Source organism: Amblyomma mixtum, chromosome 1 (assembly GCF_055824585.1).
Source record: "Amblyomma mixtum isolate Tamu chromosome 1, ASM5582458v1, whole genome shotgun sequence".
NCBI lineage: Eukaryota > Metazoa > Arthropoda > Arachnida > Ixodida > Ixodidae > Amblyomma > Amblyomma mixtum.
The window spans coordinates 180,249,717-180,277,091 of record NC_143012.1 but is presented as its reverse complement, the minus strand read 5'-3'; the positions used below and the strand labels follow the sequence as shown (position 1 = coordinate 180,277,091).

Genomic DNA, 27,375 nt, shown 5'->3' with positions numbered 1-27,375 from the left:
TTTTGGTGAAAGGAAATGACCCAGTATCTGTCTCACATATATCGGCGGACACCTGAACCGCGCCGTAAGGGAAGGGAGGAAGGTGGGAGTGAAAGAAGAATGAGAGATAGAGGTGCCGTAGTGGAGGTCTCCGGAAGAATTTCGACCACCTGGGGATCTTTAACGTTCACTGACATGGTGGTGGTGGTGAAAACTTTTATTTTGTGAAAAAGAGTTTGGGAGCCACAGAGTGGCCCCGCTACATGGTCGGCGTCCCTAGTCCGGGACACCGCATGACGAGGCCCCGTCTCTCGCCCGTTTCACCAGAGTCCTTTGGGACTCAAGCGAGGAGCAGTTGAGGAGGGCAGTCTCCCATGCCTCTCTGGAAGGGGTAGGGGAAGGGGGAAGGTGGGGATTTTGAGTACATGCCCACACCATGTGGAAGATATCACAGGTCTCCCCACAGTGTGGGCATCGCCCATCCGTGTTAGGATCGTAATGTTTTATTATTGCAGGACAGAGTAGAGTACCTGTCTGCAGGCGCCTTAAAGTTCGCTCCTCCGTCTTACTCAGCCCTTTTGCAGGGGCCGGGAAAAGGCGGTGGTTGTCGCCATAATATTTCCCTGAATCGCAGCAGCGGCTGGTTAGTCTCCGAGCCAGAAGAGCTGGGATGAGGAGCCCGGTGAGTAAGCGCTCGGGCAGCCGCGTCAGCGGCCTCATTACCTCGTAAGCCCTGGTGGCCAGGAGCCCAAATGATTCGTTTGGGTGTTGGATCAGTGGCAGTCCGTCGTAGAATACAAGCAGCTAAGGGGGAGATCTCCCCTGCCAAGTAATGTTCACATGCTTTTCGGGAGTCCGTGATGATTATTCTCGAATTGGCGTGGGCGGCAGCAAGCGCTATCGCTACTTCCTCGGCCCGCATTGAATTCGGGGCTCGAAAGGAGAGTCCATCAACGTGCATTTCCTGGTGAACGACAGCGGCCGAGTAAAATCCCGTGGGCGATGGCCCTGCTACGTCTACATAATATACACCGGGTCGGGAGCCGTGTTGTCTCTCAAGAGCCCGAGCCCGCGCTTGTCGTCTGTTTTCATGCATGTCGGTGTCCATGTTACGGGGGAGCGGGGAGACCCAGAGCATATGGCGCCATAGTACTGGGATACGCTCCGCCTCCTCTGGAGTGCAGTCGTGTTGGATGTGTAAGCGGCTTAGCAGGCGGCGCCCAGGAGCCATCTGCGTGAGCCGCGTGTATTGGCGAGCACACAGCTTATGCTGGTGACGAGGGCCAAGGCAGCGGCGGAGGCCAACGGGATCCTGGACTAGGGAAGACCGACCACTGAAGCTCCACATCTATCTATCGCCATCCCTCTACTCCCTAACTCTTCCTTTTGAAAATAAATAAATAAATGTTTTCACTACTACTACTCACGAGGTGGGCCTCCCGCAGCTCCTGGTAGGAGTTTAGCACCCCCAATGCCTTGAGTTTGGCATTAGAGGTAGCCACCGGGAGATCCAGGGCTCGCTTAGTTGCCTTGCGGATGATGGCGTCTATTCGCGCCTCGTCTTGCTTAGTAGTGCGGAGATATGGCACGGCGTAGAGGATCCGGCTAGTCACGAAGGCATAGACGCCCCGCAGACCACCCCGCTTGTTGGAAACGCGGCGGATCATGCGCCCTACCTGTTGTCCTACTCTCTTGAGTTTCGTAATAGTGGAGTCCGGTCTGAGTCTCTGGTGAATGAAAAGGCCCAGAATACGGAGCTCCTCCACCTCTCTAATAGGACCTCCTGACAGAGAGATGTGTATTGCTGTCCTATCCTTTGGGTTCGCTCTGACATGCAGAAGCTCTGATTTCGCTGGAGCACATTGGAGCCCACAGTCATTAGCATACGCATCGACTATGGAAGCAGCCTGCTGAAGGCGGTCCTCCATGTCCCCAAGGCTCCCCTGAGTGGTCCAAATTGTAATATCATCTGCATATAACGCGTGTTGAATGCCATCCACCCGGGCCAATTGGCTTGGGAGGCGCATCATAGCAATTGAACAGGAGCGGTGATAATACTGCTCCCTGAGGGGTACCCCGTGTTCCCATCATGTAAGGGCCGTATTCCTCGCCCTCAATCCGAAGAAAGGCCTGGCGATTAGGCAAGAAATCTCTTACATACGCGTAGGTCCTAGCCCCACAATCGGTAGAACTCAAGTTGGCCAAAATGCTTCCGTGTTTCACATTGTCGAAAGCCCCTTTCAGATCAAGGGCGAGGATGGCTTTGTCATTGTGTTGCATAGTTGTGGGTAGTGCACTGCACGGGCTCGGGCCAGCCCTAAAGCCTGGGCCCGGCCCGGCCCGCGGGCCGGGCCGGGAAATGAACTGTTATGCCGGGCCTGGGCCGGGCCTGAAGTTGCGGGCCCGGGCCGGGCTCGGGCTTAAAGCTGCGGACCCGAACTGGGCTTGGGTCCATATAGAAACGGCTGGTATCCGACTATTCATTCAATATTGCAGAGTGAAGTACACAACTGCGGCATTGGAGCAGCGACACGGGTGAGCTATGGGTTATAGATATGCGCAGAGAAAAAAACTAGGCTTTATTCATTGACTTATTTATTTCCTTATTAGCACGCCGCGGTGGCTTAGTGGTCAAGGCGCTTGATTACTGAGCCGGTGAACTAGGGCGTGCTCCTAGCCTCGGCGGCCGCATTTCCCTTTAGGCGGCAAACATAACAGCCATGTACTTTGTAGTATCATTGCTCGTTGAAGAAACTCAGGTGGTCGAAATTATCCGGAGCCCTTTGCTTCATGTGTCTCTCCCAGCCTGACTCCCCTTGGGCCCTTAAGCCCCAAAAACATAGCATTTATTTTACAGCTATATTTTTCTCATGCAAGAAAATTCACAAACAAATGCGTGTTTGGTTTTCTTTTTGATCAGCATACCGGAACGTCTTGTAAATGAAATAGCCGCAAAAGCTCGGGAGAGTTTGTAAATCTCAGCTCATAACCACATCTATCCCGCCTCGCTTCTTCAGCCTGGTTGACATGACAAGTGTTTTGCCCTGTAAGATATCACGTGGTTCGCGCGTTATCTTCTCCTCCACCGGTCCTAATTGACCATTGATCGTTCGTCATCCCAAAACATACCTATAAACTATTAGAAATGCATTCTGGAAGGACATATTAGTTCAGTACGCTTATAGTCTTCAAAACACACACCGTGAAATACTCAAGCCTTTAAGCTTTTCTTTTCTGCTGAAAGGCGACCAGTTCGGCTATGAGTTCAACCTGTGAAATCGCGTTCCCTAAAAAAATGTCATCCCACTGCTTGCTAGGCAGTTTTAATGTTTATTCTTCCAGGCGGCAAAATATAACTGATTAAAATAATGGGGGAATGCAAAGTACTCTATTACGCGTGTATGCAGCCCTTTTTATTTGGCTTTGGCTACTTCAAAGTTTAACTTTGCGCACCTACACGAGATCACTGTCCAAAAGAGGGCCTGGCGAGCACTACTCTTAATCACTGCCTTCTGGGTTAAAAAGAACGAACTTTCTGCAAGCCAAATCGTGGTTTCAGAACCTTTGTCAGCCAGTTTCTTATCGGTCTAGTAGCAGTCTACTTGCTCAGCCGGGCCGGGCCTGGGCTGGGCTTCACTCCGGGATTCACGGGCCGGGCCGGGCTCGCTAGAGCGATAATTTATCGGGCCTGGGCCGGGCCCGGGCTTGAAGCCGCGGGCCTGGGCCGGGCTCGGGCTTCAGGGCCCGGGCCGGGCCTGGGCCTCAGATTCAGGCCCGTGCAGTGCTCTAGTTGTGGGCCGTATTACATCTCTGTGCAGCTGGAGAAGGACATCCTGTGCAGACATGTGAGGGCGGAACCCGAACATGGTGACTGCAAAGAAGCCCTTACTCTCCAGGTATGGAGAGAGGCGATCCCGTACCATCGTCTCCATAAGCTTGCCCGCACATGAGGTCAGTGATATGGGCCTCAGGTTGTCCGTATTCACGGCCTTACCTGTTTTAGGGATAAACGTCACAAGTGACGTTTTCCACTCGGGAGGGAGTGGACGCCCGTCCCAGATCTGGTTGATGTATTCTAATAAATGAAGGTAGGCTGAGTCCGGTAGGTTCGCCAACAGGTTCACTGTTATGTGGTCCCGTTCCGGAGCCGTACCCCTGCGCATTTTTGCTAAGGCCGCCTTAAGGTCGTGCAACTCAAAAGGGGCATCGAGTGTTTCATTAGGCCTGCCAGAGTACATGTACTCTGGCCCAGGCGGATCCTCCATACGACAGAGATACCTGTCGCACAGAGTGTCCGCAAGTTGCGCCGTCGTACCTTGGAACCCTTGCAGAGCCCGCCGGAGCTGCTTTTTCGTCTCCCCTCTCGCTTGGGAGGGGTCGATTAGACTGCGAAAGAGACGCCACGTCCTCTTCGAGCTCATCTGATGAGCTGCGGCGTCGCAGCGTGCTATCCAATTTGAATCTGAGAGCTCGGCAGCATACGCTGCAGTCTACTCTGTGAGTTTGGCTATGCGGTCGCGTAATTTGCGATTAGTTTTCTGCTTTTTACACCGTTTAGTTAAGCTCCGGCGCGCCTCCCACAAATGCAGGAGGTGTGTGTCCACTGCGGGGATCTCTTCGGTGGTTTGTAGTGTTGTGACGTGTTGTTTCTGAATGTTGTATATGTGGTTAGCCCACTCCGCGTAGCCGCCAGAAAATAGTACAGGAGGGATAGTGTGATTCCGGAATTTGTGCCAATCGGTCAGCTTGGCCTTACCCCATTTTTTGCGCGCTGCCTTTGCCTCGAGTGTAATCCGGAGAAGGAGGTGATCGCTGCCTAGAGAATCTCCCAAGTTCTCCCAGGCAGCCGCTCTAGCATTTTTAACGAGAGAAAGGTCTGGACACGTGTCGCGGGTTACCGAATTCCCCACTCGAGTGGGATAGGCCGGGTCCGTGAGCAACGTGAGGCTGAGGGTGGAGATGAGCTCCGCCAGCTTACGTCCTCTTGCCTGTTCGAAGTGGTAGCCCCAATGAAGGCTGGGAGCATTGAAGTCTCCAACGATCACTAGAGGCTCTTTGGCTGCCAATTTTATCGCGCGAAGGAAGATTTCATTGAAAGTTACGCGCGGCTTACGCACATCGCACTGACACCGCACATACTGACATCGCACAGTACACGGGCGCCTCTTGCGTTTCGCCTCAATCGAAACGCGGCCGTCGCGGTCGGGTTCGAACACGGGTAAAATTGGTTTTTTATGAAAGAAAATGGCGCAGTAATCTCACATCTCGGTGGACACCCAAACCGCGCCCTAAGGAAAGGGAGGAAGGTGGGAGTGAAAGAAGAAAGAGAGAAAGAGGTGCAGTAGTGGAGGGCTGTGGAGTAATTGGTTTTGAGGAAAGAAAAAGTTCAGTAACCGTCTCGCGATTTCCAGTGAACACCTCAACTGCGCCGTCTGGGAAGGGATGGAGGGGGAATCGAAACAAGAAAGAGGCGCCGTATAGTGGAGGGCTCCCGTCAAATCTCGACCACAATAAAATAATCTCGACCACTTGAGGATCATCAACGTGTTCTGCGCGGGCGCATCTTTCGAATTTAGCCTAAATCGAAATGCGACCTCGGGCCCCGCAGCCGAGCGCCTTGACTATGCACCGAGCCACCGCAAGTGGGCTTGCGCCGTTCGACGTACTGGAAAATTTGCCAGAATTGAAGCTTGGGCGAGTCGATGACGGTTCACTTGCCACATAGCTCTAAACAGGCACGGACACAAGGAGGCAAACAGGACGAGCGCTAACTTACTACTGAAGTTTTATTGCATGAAACCAGGCAATATATATACGCACTTTATTAACAGAGAAGAAGAGATATAAAACCATTGAAATATAGGAAGCACTCAAACAGCACTATCGTCGAGCAACATTTACGGATGAGCAGACATGAAATGCTTTTCTTTGTCAGATAAAGACACTGAGGCAGCACTGACCCACGTGTCTTCTTTTTACAAAAGTATATTGAACGCCTCTATAATTTCCCTTGTTAGCTGATCTTTGTGGCAATCAATGGCAAGAGAGCTTTTAAAATCCGGATAACAGCCAGGACACTTCTTTGTTTTTCCATCTTTTTCCTTTGCGTTGATGTGGCCAACAAGATTCCCTTTGACACCATTCCTGACATCATTGTTATGTTCTCGCAACCTATCATTGAGGCATCTGCCTGTCTGCCCTATAATGTATTTCCGACTACAATTCAGCGGAATAGAATAGATTACATCCTTTCCACATGTGACATATTGGTCCTTGTGCTTCTTTTTACATTTTTATGGCTTTTTTAGGACGAAGGTTCACGCGATTACATAAGTTTGATCATTTGTCAGGAGCGGAGAACACCAACTGTACTTTTCCACGGCTCATTATCCTCTTAAGATTGTGGGAAAGGGTGTTTCAATATGGAATAACTGTCACTTTTTGTTTGTTTGTCTTTTTATAGTTTGGAATAGGCTCACTAGGTTCGGCCTTTCCGAACTGAGATATCGTATTCTTCAGCAACTTCTGAGCTACAGATACCAGAAGATAAGGTGGGTAACCTGCTTCCTTTAGCCTGTTGCACTGATTAAGAGAACTTGAGAATTTTTTCGCATCATATTATAAGAAAAAATTGCGTTCGTAAGTGGCTTCCCGCTCAAAAATGCTTTTGTCCTGAATTGTTGGGTTTGTACGTATACGCGATCGATTGCCACTGCGGTATGCATCGATCATCGCTGTGCAAAACAAGGCGCGCCACCCTGTACACTTCCCTCTTTTCCGTAGGCAGCATTCATGAATTGTTTTACGCTTGTTGGTCTCCTCTTATAACCAGTTGCTGGGCGAATTGATATTTCATGCTTTCATTCACATAGCTCGAAGACGAACACTGGCAAGAGGGAGAGGGGAGACATCACAAAGCGCTGACTTCAACAACGTTTATTGCACTGCCGTAATGTTTGGTGTATGGTTTATGTGGGTTTAACGTCCCAATGTCTGGCTCGCAGGATAACAGCTGTAGTAAGTGCAGTGTATAGCTTTAGTTTTTGCGCGGCGTGGTTTCATGTGGCTGCATTTTTATGTGTCAACTATATATGTGGACGGGTCGGGACCGTACTGCGTAGTAATATGGCTTAAATGTCAAATTAGTGAGTTCAAACTCTTCGCAGAAAGCGATGCAAACATGCACTTCGCCATTTCAGTGGGCAGGAGGGGGTTCACCGTAGGCGAGCGCTTATTCAGAATACGCGTACGCTGCGTCTTGATCAGCTGCTGTATACAGTGTTCAGGTTCTGAGCACGAGTTGGAGCTAGGTTTCTAATTCTAGCCGCTGCGGTCGCATTTCGAAGAACCGCGGGTGCAGTCGAAATTGATTAAGAGCCCTCCCCTGTACAACATGCCTCGTCTCTCTGGCGAATGTTTGGTTCGTAGATATCCGGTCACTGCAAAAATATCGTCCAGCATTCGGCGTGGCTTCTTTTTTTTTCTCTCCTTCTTGCGTTCCCTTAGCACTGTCTTTCCCCGCAAACCCCTATCGATCATGTAGCGTTATCTTCGACAAGCCAGCTCGACGAGAGGCATTCGATCGCAGGCCAGGAAATGACTGCTGGGACTCGGCCGGAAACTCCCTGTATACTCTGCTGCATTCGTTCCCGCTCGTTTTTCACGGGAAGATAACTCGTCTTGGCGCTCATGTAATTGCGGTAATTCGTTCACACTCGTGACGAACGTTTCCACTTCAGCTCCCGCTTCGTTTATTTCTCGCTCGCTGTTCGGGGAACTCGCGCGTCATGCGGTGCCTTCGGAAAGCAGCTGTGCTAGCGGAGAGCTCCCCGCTGGGCATTGCGGCCGCTTTTGTCAGCGCATTGCGAGAAGCGATTGAGCAATGGCGCGCGCACGCGAGCTGCCTCTGGGCGCCTGCTACGGCTCAAGGGGCGCCTGTCTTCACTCCTTCGGTAGCGGCGTCTTCTGCCGACTTGGTTTATACGCCTGAACGCGCACATACGTCGCACGCCAAGGGGGGTGTTCTTCTCGAGTTCTGCACAATGTAACAATATAGGCCGACTGTTTCCGTCAGTTTATTTTCCTCGGAACTCCAGGTATACCGTATGTGTTTGGTGAAGACGTACAGTCTTTGTCAAAAGTAACCAGGCTGCACGTTTTTCTTCTCAGTCGTATAGTAAAGCTGTTACGCCAGCCCTCAAACTCTAAATCTCTGTATAATAAGAAGAACCCCTGTTCTCACCTTCAAAGAACTTTTTGATCTTTAGGGAAGCCGCGAGGGCTCTGTTATACGAATGAGAAGCAAACCATGGAGCCATGGTTACTTTTGACAAAGACTGTACTTCGTAATGCTCTGAATGAAATGTCAGAAAATGATATCCTTTGGTACTTCGAAGCTTAGCTTTATATTTACGGCTGTCTATAGCTCGGGCAATGAAACTGTCGCATAAAAGGAAGGCCTGAACTTTCAACACTTCCTCGTTACTTGCCCCCGAATCACCTACATCGAACAAACTTGAATTAAAAAAAAATAATTTTACTGTAGGAGTAGCAAGCAGTGAATTATGCCAATTTTCCAATGTCTAAAACCATAAACCCGTGAAAATGTATGCAGGCACGTGCATTAGGTTAAACGCAAAATTCCAGGTCACACATGTCACATCGTCAGCCTGATGTCCACTCAATATTTTTAGTTTTGCTCTGTCTGGAGGATTACCTCTAGCAGTGATCAGTGATTTTACTGCAGGTCCGCTGCAATTCCGATAGGACCCCCTTTGCTTTGAGTGACATTCGCGGAAATGCGGTTTGTGCAATGCCGGAGTACTCCTAATACTGCGAACTTGGTATCCTTTTGCTTGCATTAAATAAAGCTAGTTATTGAGAGGCACACCGTCTATAATTACGGGATTAACACTCGTGATCCTGAAGCGCAAAGCTCACTTCGCAAAGCCAGGTAATTTGTATTGTACATAGATTTCAGTAAATATGGCTCCAAATGCTACCCAATGTAGGCGTCCCGTTTAGTCCGAATGTCCGCGGGTCACTCAGGATGTTCACCGGACGTCTGCCGGATGACTTTCCTCGGCAGTGATCAGAGTCCACGGTTAGTAAACCAGCGGATATCCGGCGGATATCCGCTTTTGGACGTCCGCGGACAGCGAAGCAGTGGATGCTCTGCGGATTCACTCTTTCTGGACGTATGAATTTGTCCCGCATGCGCGCGGTAGCCTGCTCCGCTTTTTTCTCTGACATTTTTATGAGCACATATGCAAGGTTCAGTTTCTGAATACACACATTGTTTGAGGACAAATATTTATTATCTTAGTAAATTTGTAATTTTTCTGGACTGAAATTCGCTGTGCTTCTTGTTTTCGCCGCCGCACTTCGGATCACCAGAAGCACTCTCCTGGAGCAAAGACAGGATACGTACATGCCCGATTGCCGGCGATTTTCGCACAGTGCTTCTGACATCTGCGAGAGCACACCAGAGGGACAGTAACGTGGCTTGCTAAGCACACACAGAAAAAAGGTCTCAGTCCAAAGTGCACGCAGCAGGCATCGCAATGATAAATACCACTCGAGTACTCAGTCAAGACAACTGCGTGGACAAAATCAGGGATCTTCACGGTAGGAGTTTAAAAGGGGGGAATGACAGCCTTTCATGAAGCTTTCTCTTACTTTTTGGAACTGTAGACAAGCCAAATTCCTCTTAACGTCCTCTTTATGCCTGTTGTCCGCGAAACTACTCCACACGGCCAACAATGTCACACGGACGGCCGACTAAGATCTTTCGTACCTAATCCGGACATCCACGCGATGAACGACATAGGCCCGGAAACGGACGGATGAATCGGAGCATCTGCGGGACTCGCAAAGGACTCCCCTCCGTAAACAATTTGAAATGCGGTCAAAAGAGAGAAATGATGTCACTTTTTTCTGGTGGTAGTGAGTCGGTGGACACTGTCCGGTTGATGGGACGAGATAGGGTCAGAATCAGAGAGGAGAGAGAGAACTTTGAATGGAAGTTGATGATGTTAACAGAAACATAAAGGTATGATTTCTAGCGTTGTGTCCCAGACTTTTTTCACTCTTCATACACTACTGATATTCTTCAACCTAGTATAGTTCTGAATTTTAACCTCTTAAATGTAGCTATCTCATAAATGGGGAGTCTACCTTATCTTGCATACATGGCGCGAAAATTTCATTAAAATTGCAAATTATTAACCACACACCACTAGCACATAATGGTCACCCTTTATACAGTTGGGCATAGAAGGATGAACCCATTACCTCAATGGTTATGGTGATTTGTACGTTCTAGTTTCATGCCCCTTTTTCGCTCGCTTTGCTCCTTGCGGAGTTCTTGTCAGCTTAATTAGGGCTGTTAATTGTTAAGAGTATCCTCCCATCGTAACTTCTGCGCCTGCCAGACTGCAGCATTGCACCACCGTTTTTGTGAAAATTGTATGCATGCTAATTGTTCTTTGGGAGTTGAGATAATGCCAAGGAAATATTACTTTAACGCTTCTTAATTATTTTTTAGAATCTGCCACAAAATGGTCCAAAAATGTCTGTACCTTCGCATTTGGACAAAAAATTCGCTCTTAAAATGTCCATGGGATCACAGGGTAAAAAACTGGTTATCCGACGGAGGTCTGAGCATTCGGGCTGCGGTGACCAGTGGATGTCGGACTTCAAGTGCAGTGTGGGGTCGTTCAGCGGACGTCTGCAGGAAACCTACATCCGTATTTTGGCGTCCAAAGGACGTCGTCCGGAGTGGACGTATGTGGGACGTTTATTCGGACTTTTTTTTTTTTTTAAGAGGCGGCCACGGGATGTCCACAGTTCCTATTCAGGATCTAACTTGGAATCCGTCGGACATCCGAACACTCTGTAGCGGATGTCTTTCGTACATTGTTCGGACGACTGTGGTCCATTGGATAGGTCGGATCTCGTACATATTCTCTTCTATATGTGCCTGCACCTTCACTGTGGTCTTCGTAATCGGGAGATAGTCGGGTGAGGGTGGGAGCTGCAGATGTGAGAGAAGGTGAGGAAGGCAACCCTGTGCATCCAAATAAAGAGCGCGCAACAAGGGAGCATATGTGGTATTTGTGTTGGCATGATGAAGCACGTATATGCCGGATAAAGATTTGATATGTTCCTCTACTTGTGGCATTTTTTTTAAAGAAGCGTCAGAACTTTACAGTAGGCCAATACATAATCGCCGGCAAGTCCCCCCCCCCCCCCCCTTCTCTGCGCCCTTTTTTAAAGCCATTTAATTTCTTCGCTTATCCCAATCCAAGGAACCACTATACGTACGGTATAGTTAGATATGATTAGATTAAGTGATTGTTACGTCCCTAGGCAAAGCTATTAGAGGCGCGCTGCATATCTTTAGAAGCAGGCTACAGAGTATGGAGGGCTGCAGATCATTTCGTCTCCATCAGAATGCGACTGCCGCAGTTGGGAGTGAACCCGCGATCCCATTCACAGCAACCGGATGCCACATAGCCACCACAGCGACGGGTGGATGAGAGAAGCGTTTCATGCGGGCGATGGATGTCTTGTCCTCATTTAAGAGCTGCTTCGCACATATTGCTAGGTCCTAAAATTATTGCTCTTACATATAAATGAGAGCAATAATTTTGTTAAGGTAAGCGTTGGTTTCATATAAAAAAGAACTCGTGAGGGAGCCTTATGCGGCCGGCCAAGCTACGCTTTGAAGCTGTTTTCTTTCTCCGGGCACGCTGAAGTCGGCGCCCACGTGGGGGTCCAAACCTGACGCAAACCAGTGAAATGCGCCAGGGTTTGTCAAGTGGGGCCGACTTTATTCCTTTTTTTTAACGAGGCATGTGGCTTCAAAACTGTCACTCACCTTCATTTTCTACTTTCCCAATGTATACATGAAGAAAACTTGAAATAATTCTTTGGTGTTATGCCGTTCGCGAGATGGGTTGAACGCAACATTTCAAATATATGTCGCGTTCTAAAAACGGAGTATGTTGTTCAGGGCGACGGTAACTTACGAACTAGGTCCTTACCAGTGTCATGTGCCATTAATCGATTCTGCGCTCATACATGGCTACGAACTATCCTTACCGGTGTCATGTGCCATTAATATATTCTGCGCTCATACATGGCTACGAACTAGGTCCTTACCGGTGCCATTAATTTATGCTGCGCTCATACATGGCTAAAAATATCGGCCTGCACCTCGCGCAGATTCCGCCTGCGACAACAGTTCGCTGTAATGAGCTTACTCTAACACTGTTATCGCAAAAAATATAAAAGGAAGGAAAAGAAAGTTTGCGATTGTCTTTGAGCAGAGATAGCGCGGGGCGCCCTGCGTTCCCAGAAAAAATGCGCTGTGGATGGCTTGGCATATACAGGCCGGCATGCAGCATCACTTGCCATTGTCTCGCCAACTGCCCTCTCACGGGGTGATTAAATTGCTCGGAGTGCAATCCGATAATGTGCGATTGCCGTGCCCCCCCCCCCCCCCCCGCTCCCGTGGGCCATCTGCCGACACGTGATTGTGGCATCACTGAACCGGGCCGCGCGCTTCGGTAGGCCTAGCTAGCCGCCATTGGCACTCGTTGCCACCGGCGGTGTCGCGGTCCGCGCAGCGAAACGAACAAAAAAATTGCTGATGGTTTAGCTTGGTTAAACCTAGTGTGTACGCGAAAGCTACTCACACGCTGCCGAGCGGGTTGTCCACGAATTTATGGTGAAACTGCCTCCTTGCAGTCGCAAATTCACTGAAACGAATCACGTGGTTAATCCGTCTCTCGGACTCAGTTTCCATCGCCTGTTGTTGAGCATCTAGACGTCGAGGCGGCGTCTTCGTTCGCGGCTCGTTGTCGTCGCTTCTCCGCTTCTTGTCGTCGTCGTTTAGCGAGCCGTTCTTCCCGTTTTTCGGGCGTCTCAGCCGCACGCTTGGCCTTTTTTGCTTCCTTCTCACGTTGTCGGCCGGCCTTGTACCACGCTACGACTTCGGGATCTGTCGATGTAGCTTCTCGTAGCCTTTGCTGACGCCGTACTTAGTACGTACGCTTGCAATCCGCCTCTTCATCCATTGCGCATCTGACAAGCCAGCGCACGCTCACAATCATGCTGTGAGGCGAGCGCAGCTGCGCGCGCTGCTGCGGAGAACACGGCGCATGCGCAGTGAGGCGATGACGTCACGCGCAACAACGCGGAGGAGACCGGCGCAGCGGCGGCGATGGCAGACCCCAGTAAAAAAAAAAACCATTGGAACCAATTGGATTTCCAATGGGTTCCAATTGGTTCCTATTGGACGAGTTCAGTTTCCAATTGGTTCCAATTGGAATCGTGTTCCAATTGGATAGTCCATTTGGACCATCCAATTGGACCATTTGGGTTTCCAATTGGTGAGCCCAATTGGTCTTACCCACTGCATCCAATTGGTCCGCCAAACTGCACCCATATCCAATCAATGTTTGCATGTTTGACGAAAAAGGTAGAACAAATATGGTACTTACAATAAGAGCTATCAGCAGCTTAGCCTAATAAATTGTACTCATCACCTACACCACCACTGGAGCTGAAATTAAATTAAATATCTGCGCTCAGTGGGCAAGCGCCACCAGCCCCAGCATGAGAGCCTAATAAATTGGGTATATAAGTTGGAGCAGAAGTGTGTTCTCTGGATGTACATATTGAGCTAATGTATGCTACTAGTGCCTGAATGTGCAGTGTTGCTTGTGTGTGATGCATGTGTGTCTGTTGGCTTTGATTTCCATAGAAGCATGTTAATTTCAATTCCGTAGAAAAATGTTGATTGGCACTCATTACAATGTGTTAAGTTGTAGAAATATTCATCCAAGATCCTAGAGCATATTATTCAAACATTTAGCTACCTTTCTCAATGAACGTAACATATTTTGCGAATATTTTCTGGGTAAAATAACTGCCTGGCCTAATGGGTCCAATTGGCTAGTCCAGTTGGATCCAATTGGTCGGGTGCTAAAAACACAACTGGAACCAATTGGTTCCAATTGGGAAATCCAATTGGAAGCAATGGGAATGTCCATTTAGTTCTAACTATAATGTCCAATTGGTTCCAATGGTTTTTTTGACTGGGACCAGCAATTGGATGGTGAAGAGGGCTTGGCAGGCCACAACCACCGTTGGACTACCCAACTTGGGAGAACCACACTCCATCTTGAAAGCACTAATAAAAAGTTTCTATCTCTTTTCATGCTGAAAGTGTTCAAAAGATCTTACTACACAAATTAAATGACCTATACGTTTTTGAATACATATGCAATTTTAAGAAATTCCCAGTAATTGCTAATACAATGAATTATTTCTTTACAAAAAGGTTAATACCTTATTGATGCTGCCTGCATGTGCATCTAAATGTTGGGATGGGGGCGGGGGTCGTCTCTTCTGCGCACTGCAGTTTTTAAAATTTTATTTGCAGGAATAATGGTGGTCAGTGTGGTTCTTTACTGATAAAAAATTTTGGCAGAACATTTCTCAACCAGGAAGGGGAGGTAATCTTAGTCTGCCTGTTAATAATACCTATGTTTTGAAAGCATCTTTGCACTAATTAGTATAAAACATGGAGTGTGGTGGCTGAAAATTTAAATTTTTGTGGCCACATGGTACAGACATTAATTTGATTTAAAAGTAAGAGCACAGGGTGCAGAAATAACAGCACTGCATCCTCTTGCCTATTTGCACCTTTTGTATACAACTCAAGAACGCAGCGGCTTTTCCCCATCAAAGGACCCCCTTCCAGTCAATGGCTTTGGCTGATTCTCATTACCCTGCTAGCCTGACAATGGAGGGGTACGTCTAACCTCAACTATAGAGGGAAGGGATTATCCCGTTTAATCTACCACTTCCTTCTTTGTCACACTAGCAGGGTCACGAGAATCAGACGACATCATTGGCTGCAAGGAGGTCTTTTGGCAAGAAAAAGCCGCTGCGTAGTTCTTGAATTGTATCCAACTATGGAGCGCGTCCCGCAGTGACAGCTTTTCTGATCGCGACTGTTGATGTGATGTCATGATTATGAATGACGACGTCTTGTGATCGCCATATACTTAGTGCTTTATTTTGTGCTCGCAGACATTACCTACTTGTCTGAGTGTATCTGTTTCTTACGTGACCACATGTGTGCGCAGGTGAAATGCGTGGGTCCCAAGCTGGTGCCGTTCCTGAAGACGGTGGCCCTGTACTTCGTGGTGGCCATCTCGTGGCAGCCCTCGTGGCTGGGCTGCCTGCTCAAGTGCCTGCCTGTGGCCTTCCTCATGGTCTTTGTCGTGCTGCACGGCATCTCGCTGGGCGACGCCCGCCACTGCTACTCGCGCCGCGTCCTCTTTGGCCTGGGCCTCTCGTGCCTCGGAGATGCACTGCTGGTGTGGCCCTGGGGCTTCCTGCCCGGCATGGCCGCCTTTGGCGCCGCCCACCTCTTCTACATTGCGGCCTTCGGCACACGGCCGCTCAACCCGTGGGCTGGGGCCGTCTGCCTGGCGTGCATAGCGGCGGCCGCCACGCTGCTGCTGCCAAACCTGCACGGTAAGCATTGGAGTCTGGTGCAACACAAGCATCAAGTTAAGAAAGTATACTGCAATGCATCTGACTGATTGTGCAAAGTGCAGTAGACACGTATCCGAGAGGCAGCCTGAGGCCCCCACCTCCTTCCCGATTCAGAAGTTCTCTTGAGACCCTCCAAAAAAAGAAAGTATGGCTACATGCCCGGTCTGGACTGTAGTAGGATGCAACCTTAAAAAGAAAAAATGCCGGTTGTTAGCACTGGGCCACGGTCCATGGCGTCCTACATTACTCCGCTAGCCCATTACAACAGTAAACGAAATCAGCTTTTTAATGCTTGGCTTTATTAAACAAGCCAGGCATCAGAATTTCAGAGCTTATAATTTTTTTGCTTATGATTAGCTTCTTGTTTAGGTAACAAGAAAAGTTTTAACAGCGGACTACTTTTTTGTCGCGGAGGAATTCTTTGCGACGGTCCTAAATGTGGGTGGAGCTTCGCAGCAGATTTAAATTGTATCCAACTATATATAGTGATGGGTGCTCCGCTAGCATAAAATTTAATAGTTGGACAGATTTTTTTAATTGAACATTAACTCAATGTTTTCTGTCCTTTTGGAGTGTACAATACTTGCTTGCTGTGTCCTCTACATGTGCAAAACAAATACCACATATGCAAACACTGCAACTATTACTGAGTGCAGTGCATTGCAGAGCAAGTGTAGAGGAGGTGGGGGAGGCAGAAAATTAGGTGGACAGATGAGATGAAATTTTCGGGGATACAGCCAACCTTTGTTTAACCTTTGGGGGCAGCAATGGCACAAACACCAGTCCAGCCTATATTGTTTCCTTTTATCTTAATATGTGGGGCCACATTGTTACGTGTACAAGGTTTCTCAAGATAAGTGCAAGCCAGTGAGATAGTGTTGTGCAAACATAAACGCTGGCCTTTTGTATGTGTAGTTCCTATGATAAATGTATGGGTGAGCCATAGTGTTGTTTATCGCCTTGTGCAGGCTTTTGTTGGAGTGCTGATAGAATGATGACATATTTCTCATGTTGTTGCACTTGCATGAAAACCTTTGAACATGACTTTGTGTTTCAGAAACAGTTTTTGCACAACCCAGAGAACACCAGACCTCCTGAGGACATATCCTTAAATGGTACAAACACAACCCACACAGGACATTCGCGGGACATTTTTAATGCATCATGGCCAAACATCCTCAGAACGATGTCCTGTTTGTACGCTGATGGATGATGTGCGAATAAAAATTTCTCAAATGTCCGACAAACATCCTCTCGCTGGATGATTTTGTGGCATTGCACTAAAATAAAACTTGCTTTGTATTGCATGTGCAGCTCTCATTGCATAAAATTGCAGGTTTAATTAGAAACTTGGTGTGCAGTAGTGACATAATAAACAGAATAATTTTTAACCAAGAAATGATATGTTGTCACCCAGGATAAATCTTAAAATACATTTGATGTTTAACCCGGTTTTATCCAGTGAATCTTTCTGGTAGGGTTGGACTTAGATTTTCGGCCCACAGTAGTTGTACTTGTCTCAATGACTTTGCCACTGAGGTGGCAAAATTCTGAACTACAGTCTAGCCCGTTTATAACGAAGCCACTTATAGCGAAATAGCGGTTATAACGAAGGGATTTCAATTTCCCATTCCCATTTTTGCATTTTCAATACATTTTGGGGTCCGGTTTTAACGAAGTAAATAAGAGCGCGTCAGCGGATATAACGAAGAGAGTTAATACCAACCGAAAAATAATCTGCCAATCAACACATTTTTGCGTCCTTGAGGTGATTTTTTCCGCGAAAATAAGAGCAAAATTCGGCTGATGGCGTCCTTTCGTGGCGTCGTCTGCTCTCCTGCGGAGCGAAAGGTTGCTTCACTGCATCGCATGGCACGCCGGTCTCGTGTTGCGCCGTCCTTGAACGGCGTCACGGCGTAGAGCGGTAGAGCACGCCGCACAGGGGAAAAATGTAAAAAAGAACAGAGACGATTTTTTTTTTTCAATGACGTCGCAGAGAGCGGCAGTTGGATGATATGGAAGCCGCAATCCTGAAATCCGCACTCGCGAAACGTGTTCAGGGGACGCTGGACGACTTCTTTTAGCGGCAATAAATCGGTATGCCGATGTTTGCATTTTTTTTCGCAGTCCGCATATTACGAAATAGCCGATATAGCGAAGTGATTTCCGATTCCCGCTGACTTCGTTATAACCGGGCTAGACTATATATATAGTCATCGCTATAAGAAAATACTGCACAAACAACAACCCATGGGCACTGACAAAGGTGTTGATCAAATCAGTCAGTCTTGCTAAAAGAGGCCAAACTTTTGCAAAATTACTTTTTGTCAGAAATCAGCACAAAAGACAAAAAAGAAAGCTGTTTCACAGTTCTTATGTATGCCCTCAATAAGCAAGAAAATGATAACAAGCATTCTGTGCACCAAATCATCATCTTATGTTCTGTAAACCGACTGAAAAGTCCTCCGTGGCAATTCGGAGCATTTTCTGAGGATGTAAGGCCAGACAACAGGACCAGGTGAGGACTTGTTAAGGATCAACAGACATCCTCAGGATGATCGAATGTCCTCAGAAATAGATTGTCAGCATGTCCGAGATGCAGTTAGGTCATCTGGGAGGTATGTGGGTGAAACAGTTATGTGTTGACCTCAGTCAGAAGTATCCAACAATTGAAAGGAATTATGTGACATGGTAAGAAAAGAAATGGATCTGCACAGGGGATGACCATAGTTGATCTCATACACAGTAGAAGCTTGATGATATGAATCTGATGGGGTCTCGTAAAATATTCATATGGGAAGAAGCATGGGAAATTTATTCGTGCTGAACTGTTTACAGCTGGCGGGAATTATCTAAAGCGGCGAGCCACTGCTTACTGCTCATGATGCATACCATGTGACTGACAATCGCGGTGTTGGCAATATGTGTGGGCCATGCTCACCCATGAAACACAGAAAGAGCTAAAGATGTCTAAAAAAAGTCCTGGAAAAAAAAAAGCTTGACATCTAAATTAAGTTTCACCTAAGCAGTTTTTTAGACTTTGACGTTTACTAACCCTCTATTAGCTTTGCTAATGCTGCGCTTGCATATGGCTAGAAAACTTCTTAGGTAGAATTTTTCATGCAATTTTTAGACTTTTCTTTGTTACGAAATGGGTACCTGGATTATTTTATGCATTTGAAGACTGATTTTAATACTACCTTTAAACCCTCTAAAGCTTTAGAAATGTCAGAGTTCATTTTTCTGAAATAACCCACTCAAAAGAGAACTCAAAGCTGATTTGCAATGACCAGAACGATGAGCCCACATTAAAATGGATGTATGGCTGTAGTAATGAGCCATAGATGCATGCGCGTGCTAATTATGAAAAGAAAATGCACTTTTCAGTCACTACGCTACTCTTTACTGAATCCAGTGCACACACCCCCCCCAAAAAAAAAGGAAATGACCAGGAAATTAATGTTAGAAGCCAAGGAGGAGGTAGCTTCACTGGTTTGGCTGACATGAAAATGGTAAGCAGTTGGATGGCGGGAAAGTGTCGAGCAGCAACCAGTTGTTAAATCAAAAATTGGTTCGGCCGTGGGCCTTGTTCACAATGGATGCATTGATGAGCAAGTTGCACTGATGTTGCTGCATAATGATGCTGCTGCATAACATTATGTGTTGCAAAAGATAAAAATTCTAAATTAAAGGTATGATGTGATAGTTTTAATTGGTCCCTTCAGTGGTCTGAAGTCCTCTGCATATCGTGCTGGAGACACGAACACTTAGCAGTGCTGGCCCAAGTGTTGCTAGCGCCGGCCACATCTTGGGCACTATCTCTTGGCGCAGCAAGCTGCCTTAGTTCTGGTGGCCGTTGCATGCCAGTGCCACAACACCAGTCAGTTGCACCAAGCTACCATGTCTGCTGACCAGTCGGTATATTTTGCTCACAGCCAACACACAGTCAACGCATGGCCAGCGCTGATGACGGCAGATTTTCTGCATTACGAGGCCCTTAAGTATCGCTTTTAAATACTGTTAGTGTGCTGCTAGTGGTGGTGAACAGCAATCACTGTGCCCCCAGCTTGTCCATTAGTGCAATTGTTAGAACAAGGTTAGGGCAAAAATATATGTCGCTGTCGTGAATTGATGTGTTCAGCCATTTTTTTTAGTTGAGAAATAATCTGGCATGAACTGCACTTAGGTAAAATGCACCTGGTATCTCGATAGGTGGAAGATTGCAGGTCGGGATGCTTCATCTATAGCGTGGCTGCTTTTGGTTATGCAAATAACCTTTCTGTGGAATTATCGAACACATCAGTTAAGCTTTCTGTGACAAGTTTGTGATAGCGACTTTGAAAGCTTTGTACTGGGCGTTGCCAAGTGCTGTAAGCCTTTGGTGAGAATGGTAGGTGTTGGGTAAATAATCTTCAGCACTTGGCCGAACCCTTCAGCTTTCTTGTGTATGATAGGCTTGGTTCCTGAACTTTAAAATGAGTCAAGTGAATGAAGTGGATGTATCTGTAATTAGTGTGTTTTATGGCCAACAGAGGTCAGGCTGTATAGCGCATTAGTGGCATATGTCAAGAGGCCTGAGTGACTGACTGTGTGCCTTTTTCATTGCAGGTATATACCTCTTCGCTGTGCCACTGTACGGCTTCGTGCTCATGATCATGGTGTGGCGGGGCGTCTCACGTGTGCGGTTCTTCGATGAACTCTGGACCTGGACCAAGCTGTGCTCCTGCTTTGGTGGCATCCTCTTTGCCGCCTCCGACATGCTCATAGCATTCAATCTCTTCTACATGAGTGCACCGCCCAGATACATCCAGCATGTGATCATGCTCTCATATTATGCAGCGCAGCTTGGGATAGCACTGTCTGTCGTGGACTGCCGCACCATAGCAGCTATTAGTGCCGCAAATGAGCAACAGGCACCTTGTCGGAATGGCGGGCCCTGCTCATCGACCCTCGCACCACCGTCGTCTGCTACGCACCTGCCGGGCACATCCAAGACAAGGCTAGAATAGATTAGTTGTTAGTGACCACTGTACTTTGCCATGTATGAGGGCACAGTTCCTTCACCATGAACAAAATTGTTAGAGTACCCTTTGAGCAGGTGGACTGTCGTCGCCTGCTCAGCACCAAAGGCTGACTCAGTTGCCAACACTGGCGCTGCTGCCTGTGATTGAAGCTGTCAGATGCCTTCAATGTTATGTTGCAAATTACAGACAGGCTGCAGCCACTCAGTGGGCACTGAAACCCCCTTGGATGTCCTGTGGACGTTTAGGACGTCCATGGGACGTCCGAGTGGATTCCATTACCCATTGGGCAGAGAATAGGACGTATATAGTCTGGCTGCTGGAGGTGCAACTGCAAGTGAACAAAACGGTCAGCCTATTTTCCCGTTGATTCAGCGTTGACTACCGGTGCGTGCCTGTGCCTCAGCGCCTGCAAAAGTGTGCTGTGTATTAAATTTGACAAACCGTGTTGTTGTATGCTGCACGTGCTCTGTGGACTTTACACAGGCTGCAGCGGCAAAACAGGTCATATGCTCTGCGTCAAAGAGCTGTCACTTCCCCTACATGCTAATCCCTCTTGGGTCCTTAATGATGATCAGATGTGACAGAGAACTGCACGGCAGAAGCTCTTCCATCTCACTGAACAAACCTTCCAGCATGACCATAAGCCAGGTCCAGTTGCTGTCTTCTGCTCAATGTCTTGGATCAATTAGGCTTTTGAGCTGGAGAAAGTGTCAGATGCAAGAGTGTACCAAGTCAATCAATCTTGCTCGTGCCACAAAGGCATCGTCGTTTCTCAGGCAGGCAGAAGATTTGCGTGTTGCTGTATGCTATCTCGGTTACCACCTTCTTGATCTGTGGGATTCACTTTGACCCAGCGACTGGCATTGCAACTTGAAGCAGCGTGCGGTACTGTGCGTGTCTGTTGTGAACTGCTTGTTTCCGCAGCAGAACTTTGCATGGTCTGACAAGTCAGAAGTATAGTTTGGTGTGCCGCAGTAGATCTGCCAGCGTTCCTTTGACAGTATTGTGTCTTGTCAAGAGGAGAGAGAGCTGGCTCTCTTTCTGCTTCCAGGGAATTCACACAATTCTCCTTGAAGGTTCTGTTGTCCACATGCAATGTATAGGTGTGCAGAAATTTTGATTGCTAAGACCAAGTGAATTGAATGGGCCGTGTATATGCTGGTTTTTTGTGAGTTTTTATTTTGAACATGTCGCTGAGTGCGAACCCCTCATGCCATTTTATCTGCTGACACACTTTGTGTTACCAGTTTTTTTTTTATTTTTAGTTCCTTCTGTACAACGGACAGGATGTCCATAAATCTTTCTATTTAAAGTGGCAGTTTACACTCACTGATGATTGAAGCACAGCGCAACAGCCGCAAGAATTTCACAGAATGAGCATATGGAAAAAAAACTTCCAATTTAGTTTGTTGCTTTTTATTTTCCACAGCCAGGTTTCATTGCTACTGGCAAGTAAAATTTTTTCACAAAAGTATGGAGATAATTTTACATGTGAGCTATCAGCAGAGCAATATGAACGGCATAGTAAAGGATGCAGTCTAGGTAGAATGCTGCAGGGTATGTTTTGCGCTCTCATCTGGTTTAGTACAGTGTAACTTGTAGTATTATCAGTTATTGAGGTTTTTTTCCTTGCATTATTGACTTGGAACTGACTTCAAGAAACTTTAATGACATACACAGACGCATTCACAAAAGTTGGCCATCTTAAAAAAAAAGGGGGGCGCATTATATTGCAGTGGTTCAGATCAGTGTGCACCATGCAGTGACTGCTAAACTCCAACTACTTAGCGCTTCCACCTTGAGTCTGCATTCATGTGCTCCTTGGTGCTGGGCTCTATCTTCGTCACTCTTTGTTTTTCGCACACTGTCATGTGCTACAATATACAAATGGCCACCAAGATGGCAAGTGAGTAGTTTCTTGCTGCTAGGACTCTAGGGAGACGTTGTCATTTTGTGTTTTTAGTAAAATGTTGAAATTGGAAAGGAGGAAAGATGATTTGTCGACATCCTGTTTGTGCAATGCAGCTCAGAGCTGTTACGCAGATTAAGGGGTAGGTGGAAGGCGGAGTTAAAAACTGAATCTACCCTGAATGCTCCCTGCTTCTTGGGGAGTTGCTCATTTTGTAGGAGTTGTGTTCTGTCTGGTCAAGATGATGCTGCTTACCAGCACGTAGAGCACTTGCTCAGCACACCTTTCATCCATGAAATGACTGAAAGCGGATCCCATTTTTGTTGTTACCTGTTGTGTTGTTAGATGTGCATGCACTGGTATGAAACTTGATAAGTTATAGCTTGGTATAGTCTTTACAGTATTTTGCACATGTCTTCAGTCATGCAGTTGTTTTTGTAATGGCTTGTGAAATAATGTCTCTTGAGAGCCTTGGGGGCTGTGATATACCCGCAGTTTATATTAAGATACGTTGTGGTCTTGTTTTGTGTGTTGAGTGATGGGGCCATGCTTAAGATGGCATAAACTTTCATTTCATTTTATTTGCCCTCTATCGCATGAAAGTATTACCGAAGTTTAGAAGCATGCTTAGAAGAAGTCAAGAGAAAAGGGCACGTCATTGCAATACTCTGGAATGTATCTGCACGTGAAGTGGCGCTCTCGCTGTAGTTCGAGGTGCAGCAGTGCTGTTATGCGACAAAGTCAGAAGGGCGTGCACTCAAATAAAATGTTTATCGTTGAGATGTTCATTGCAGCCACTAGGAGGCACTCATCCTGACAGCTGTTGCAGCCATATATTGATGACAGTGTTGTTTGACAGTTTGAATGAAATTGCTGTGAGAAAGACAACACTGTTTGCAACAGCATGGCCTGTGTGTAATGCCAGATAGTGGGCAATGGAAAATAAATGTCATGACAAGTCAAGCAAGCAGCTGCAAAATGTGTTCTGTACCACAGGGTTAACCTCTACACTGGAGTGTAGGCATGTTGTCTTTACGTGGACCAGGAATTCGATGAATAGAAAGCAGGCTACTACAGCCTGTATTAAACTGGAGCCTTCAAGAAACTGCACTTGAAGTTGTACATAGCTACTGCCACTCAGGCACAAAAAATTTTGGAGAAAAAACTTATTAGCCTGTGTCAGCTGTAGCTACAGGCTGGGCGAACAAATTTTGAATGTTTTTTCTATTTATCCACGTTTAACTAAATTTAATTTGGAGGTGCAGTTAATCACAGTAATACCAAAATGCACATCAGTAAAAGCATTACTTTCTTATTTGCAGAGTTATACCTAAGGAGACACAGCTTGCAAAGTTGGCTTTAATGCACATGTAGATGTCTTGGGAGTTGGGACTGGTGCGTAAGAAAGTCTTTCACCATTGCCTGTTGTGGATAAGGAGGGGTAAAGTGGCAGAAACTGCATGAGGCATTGAACTTGCAGGAAAAGTGGTTTTTTGGTTGCTGTGCTCCGTGGGCCAGTGACACGAATTCTGTACATATTGTGCTCTTCTCCTGCTATATTTTTCAGCACTATAGCTGAACTACCTAGGGTCGAGAAGAAATAAGTTGAAAAACAATATTGCGACAGATTTCGCCTCACATATTCCCTTGATCCAAAGTGCCATCTCTCAGGTGTCTTAATCTGATTGGGAAGTGAGTACTGGCTTTACGTCGGCTTCTAATGGATGTTCAGATTGACCTTGTCACCCAAGATGTTTGTGAAAGCACGTCTGATGTTAGTTGCATTTGTATAAACTTACTCCAGGCTCCGTGTTTGTGGAAGAAGGATGATTGAGGTTGAATGCTTGCATGGCACTACTTCTGCTAGATGGCAGGGTTGGAATGGCAAAAACTTGAGTGCCAGTGACCAGTGCAAGTCTGTACCGGAGAGTAAAATTTCATGACCCGTTTAAATGCAAAGATGAAAAAATTTAGTTCAGACATCATTAGCAGAGCAAGGCATGCATAAAAGTTGAGAGAAAAAAAAAACCTATGAAGAAAATAACGAGGCACGGGGAGGTAGAGTCTTTCACTATTGCGGACCACACTGAGCTTGTAAAACCACTTGGGAAGTAATGGAAAGGACGTAGATTGTAGTGAAAGAAATAGCACAGAAGGAATGGAAAGGATGTAGATTGTAATGAAAGAAGCAGCACAGAAATGACGCAAACAAACGGAGGAGAAAAACATGTATACAAGCTCTTGTTTATGCTGCTTGCATACATGCATTGTTCCTCCCTTTGTTCCTTGCAGTGTGTACTTGTACCAACTAGCTGAGCTCTCTCTCAGATTGCTTCAGGAGATGCTGGCTATCAGAATGCATGATATGATTTCATACTGAATGGCTGTGCACAAGATAAGGAAGCACTGGCACAAATTGCAGTGCTTTTCCTTCTATTCGTGTGTGCTTGGAACTGATGCTGTGCATCACCTGACTGTGTCTTGGTTGAATACGCGATGTGCTTCGCAGTGTCTACACTCTGAAAGGTTGCGATTGTAAATGATGGTATGTTGTGTGGAAAAGAGAGTACTGGCCACAATGACATCGCATACCTTTAATTAAGCTGGTACCTGAAGGCTCTGATTGTGCTTGCATTTGTGTTGGACCTGAGCAAATACACATGGCCAAAGGAACTGGTAACAGGAAATGATAAAATATTGGGCAATGCCAGCAAGAGACACTTGGTGGGTTATTGGTGGCTGAACAGCAATTAAAGCTGCACTGTATGACTGACGGGCTATGAATTAAGGCTGAACTGCAGACAGGGCAACACGTAATGATGCAGGATTGTAGGGTTTAACATCCTGAAGTGAGACATGGGCTATGAGGAATGCCGTAGTGGAGGGCTCTCAATTTATTTAGACGACCTTGGTTTCTTATAATGTGTACTGACATTGTACAGCACACTGGCGATTTTTGTGTTTTAGCTTTGTCAAAGCGTGGCCGTCATGGTCAGGATTTAACCCGATCCTCTGGCTCAGTAGCCGAGTACCCTAACCACTGAGTCTAAGCGGTGAGTACTGACACGGGAGTGGAGCTAGCACTGCATACAGGATTATATCCTTCCTGTCATGCACCAGAAGCAGCTAGTGTGAGTGTTTAATTTACTTTCACGGCACAATGTTCGGTGTATAATGCGGGAGAGCCATTTTTTAAATTCAGGAAAGCAAGCTGGCATGCGTACCATGAGCTTGCCTGTTCACAGCGGCTACCACATGCTCTCCTGTCTCATCCTGTAGCAGTTCAGCCTTGGTGAGTTTTCAGAGAGTGTGATCGGCACACTATTGTATGATTCTGTACAGTGATGTAGGCAGCTGGGCTGCTTACTTCAGATGCACTGAAATGAGTTCGTTGAGAGTTAAAGAATCATTGTGACCTGACAGGCTATATATAGGTATAGTGTAGTATTTGAGTTCCAGCTGAGCAAAAGCATTAGTTTATAGCGAAAATACTCTAGCACCCGTGTCCATTGATTCCAACCTAAATATATCAACATCGGCAACTAAAGGCAATATTTGGCTTGCCTGACATTGCTGCATGGCTATCAAACCTAGCCTGAATGATCTCCAATGTCCATTAGATCAACTGCTGTTTAGACTCCTGGAATTGAGTAAACCGACTGTCACCCACAATTGTTCTGCACTGCTTGGTGCTGCAGCGTGTTTAGATTTTCACGAGTATAAATATGCTGATTGGTGATGTACCCAGAAGTCTTATCGAGCTGACTTTTCATGAAAGGTCAGCATTTGAATAGCCTGCGATGTTCTAAATGGGGCTTAGATATTCAAGTTACCTTAGAGCCTTAGGTGAAGATGTGCACACACCGATGATGTAACAAACCAGCTATATTAATCAGTCGTACATCCAGGCAGCAGATCTTCACGTTTAGTAGCGTTGCCTGGAAAGCTCAACTTTTTCTGCCCTTCATCGGCTGGCCTCTCATGCGGCTAGCCAGTGTTCATGTACAGTTGACATTATCCAGCATTTGTACTTGTAGTGCACCTAACGCTGTGTAGGTAATGTAGCAGTTCAAGTTTGCACCTTTAGTCTTTCCATTAAGCTGCAGATACTTCACATATACTGTGCAGTTCAAGCTGAACAAATCTATTTAGCGGAATTTTGATGCACTACACATCTTGTAAATTGAGCACTGTACATACAAGGTGGTCCATGTAATGCGAGCCAAGATAAAAAAAAGTTAAATACCACATATTGCAGGAACGAAACAGCCATTGATGGTGGTTGCCAAGAGCAGACAACAGTATTAACACTAATACAATTGATCCTTGAAATTAATTAACTAGCTTTTGGACTGCTAGAGCTACTTGAAAAGGTTCATTAGGTGGCCGTTGAGTGTCAAAATAAACCACACTTGACGCTGTTCCAAAAAAATCATGCTTTACTTCAATTAGTTTTTTTCACAGTGCGATAGAGGGATGCAAAAACTGGCACCAGCAGAAGACTGCATCTGCTTGTGAGCATTGGCAGAAACCACAGCTGCCCGAACTTAGACACACTGCACCAGTGGCCAGTTTGGGAATGCTGCCAAGAGCAAAATGTGCAGAATTGGCATTTATAATGTAGGATTCTAGAACATGTATAGGCTTCTGCTGCTGGCATTTCAGATTTTCCATACTTTGATCACAGTGCAGAAAAAACATTCACGATAGAGCTGTAGTCATACAGTCGTGCCTCATTAATATGTACACTTTGGCTCCCAAGCAAAAGTGTCCATAAGGTGAGTTGTCCATAATAAAGAATCATGAAGAATAACCAAAAGAAATATTCTGAAAAGAAAAGATGCTTTACGATTACGGACTGCTTCTCTGTGTATTGGCGGGCAGTGA

The 27,375-nt window shown here is 46.6% G+C and overlaps 1 protein-coding gene across 1 annotated transcript in view; it reads left to right on the top strand.

The window, feature by feature from the left end:
* The window catches only part of LOC149370124 (lysoplasmalogenase TMEM86A), a 50,968-nt gene extending 24,808 nt beyond the window's left edge, over nucleotides 1-26,160 (top strand). Inside the window, exons 2-3 of the mRNA XM_089560250.1 lie at nucleotides 15,141-15,534; nucleotides 20,164-26,160. Coding sequence (XP_089416376.1) covers nucleotides 15,141-15,534; nucleotides 20,164-20,564 — 795 coding nt within the window. The 3' untranslated portion in view covers nucleotides 20,565-26,160. The remainder of the gene's footprint in view (nucleotides 1-15,140; nucleotides 15,535-20,163) is intronic.
* Nucleotides 26,161-27,375: the final 1,215 nt, after the last annotated feature.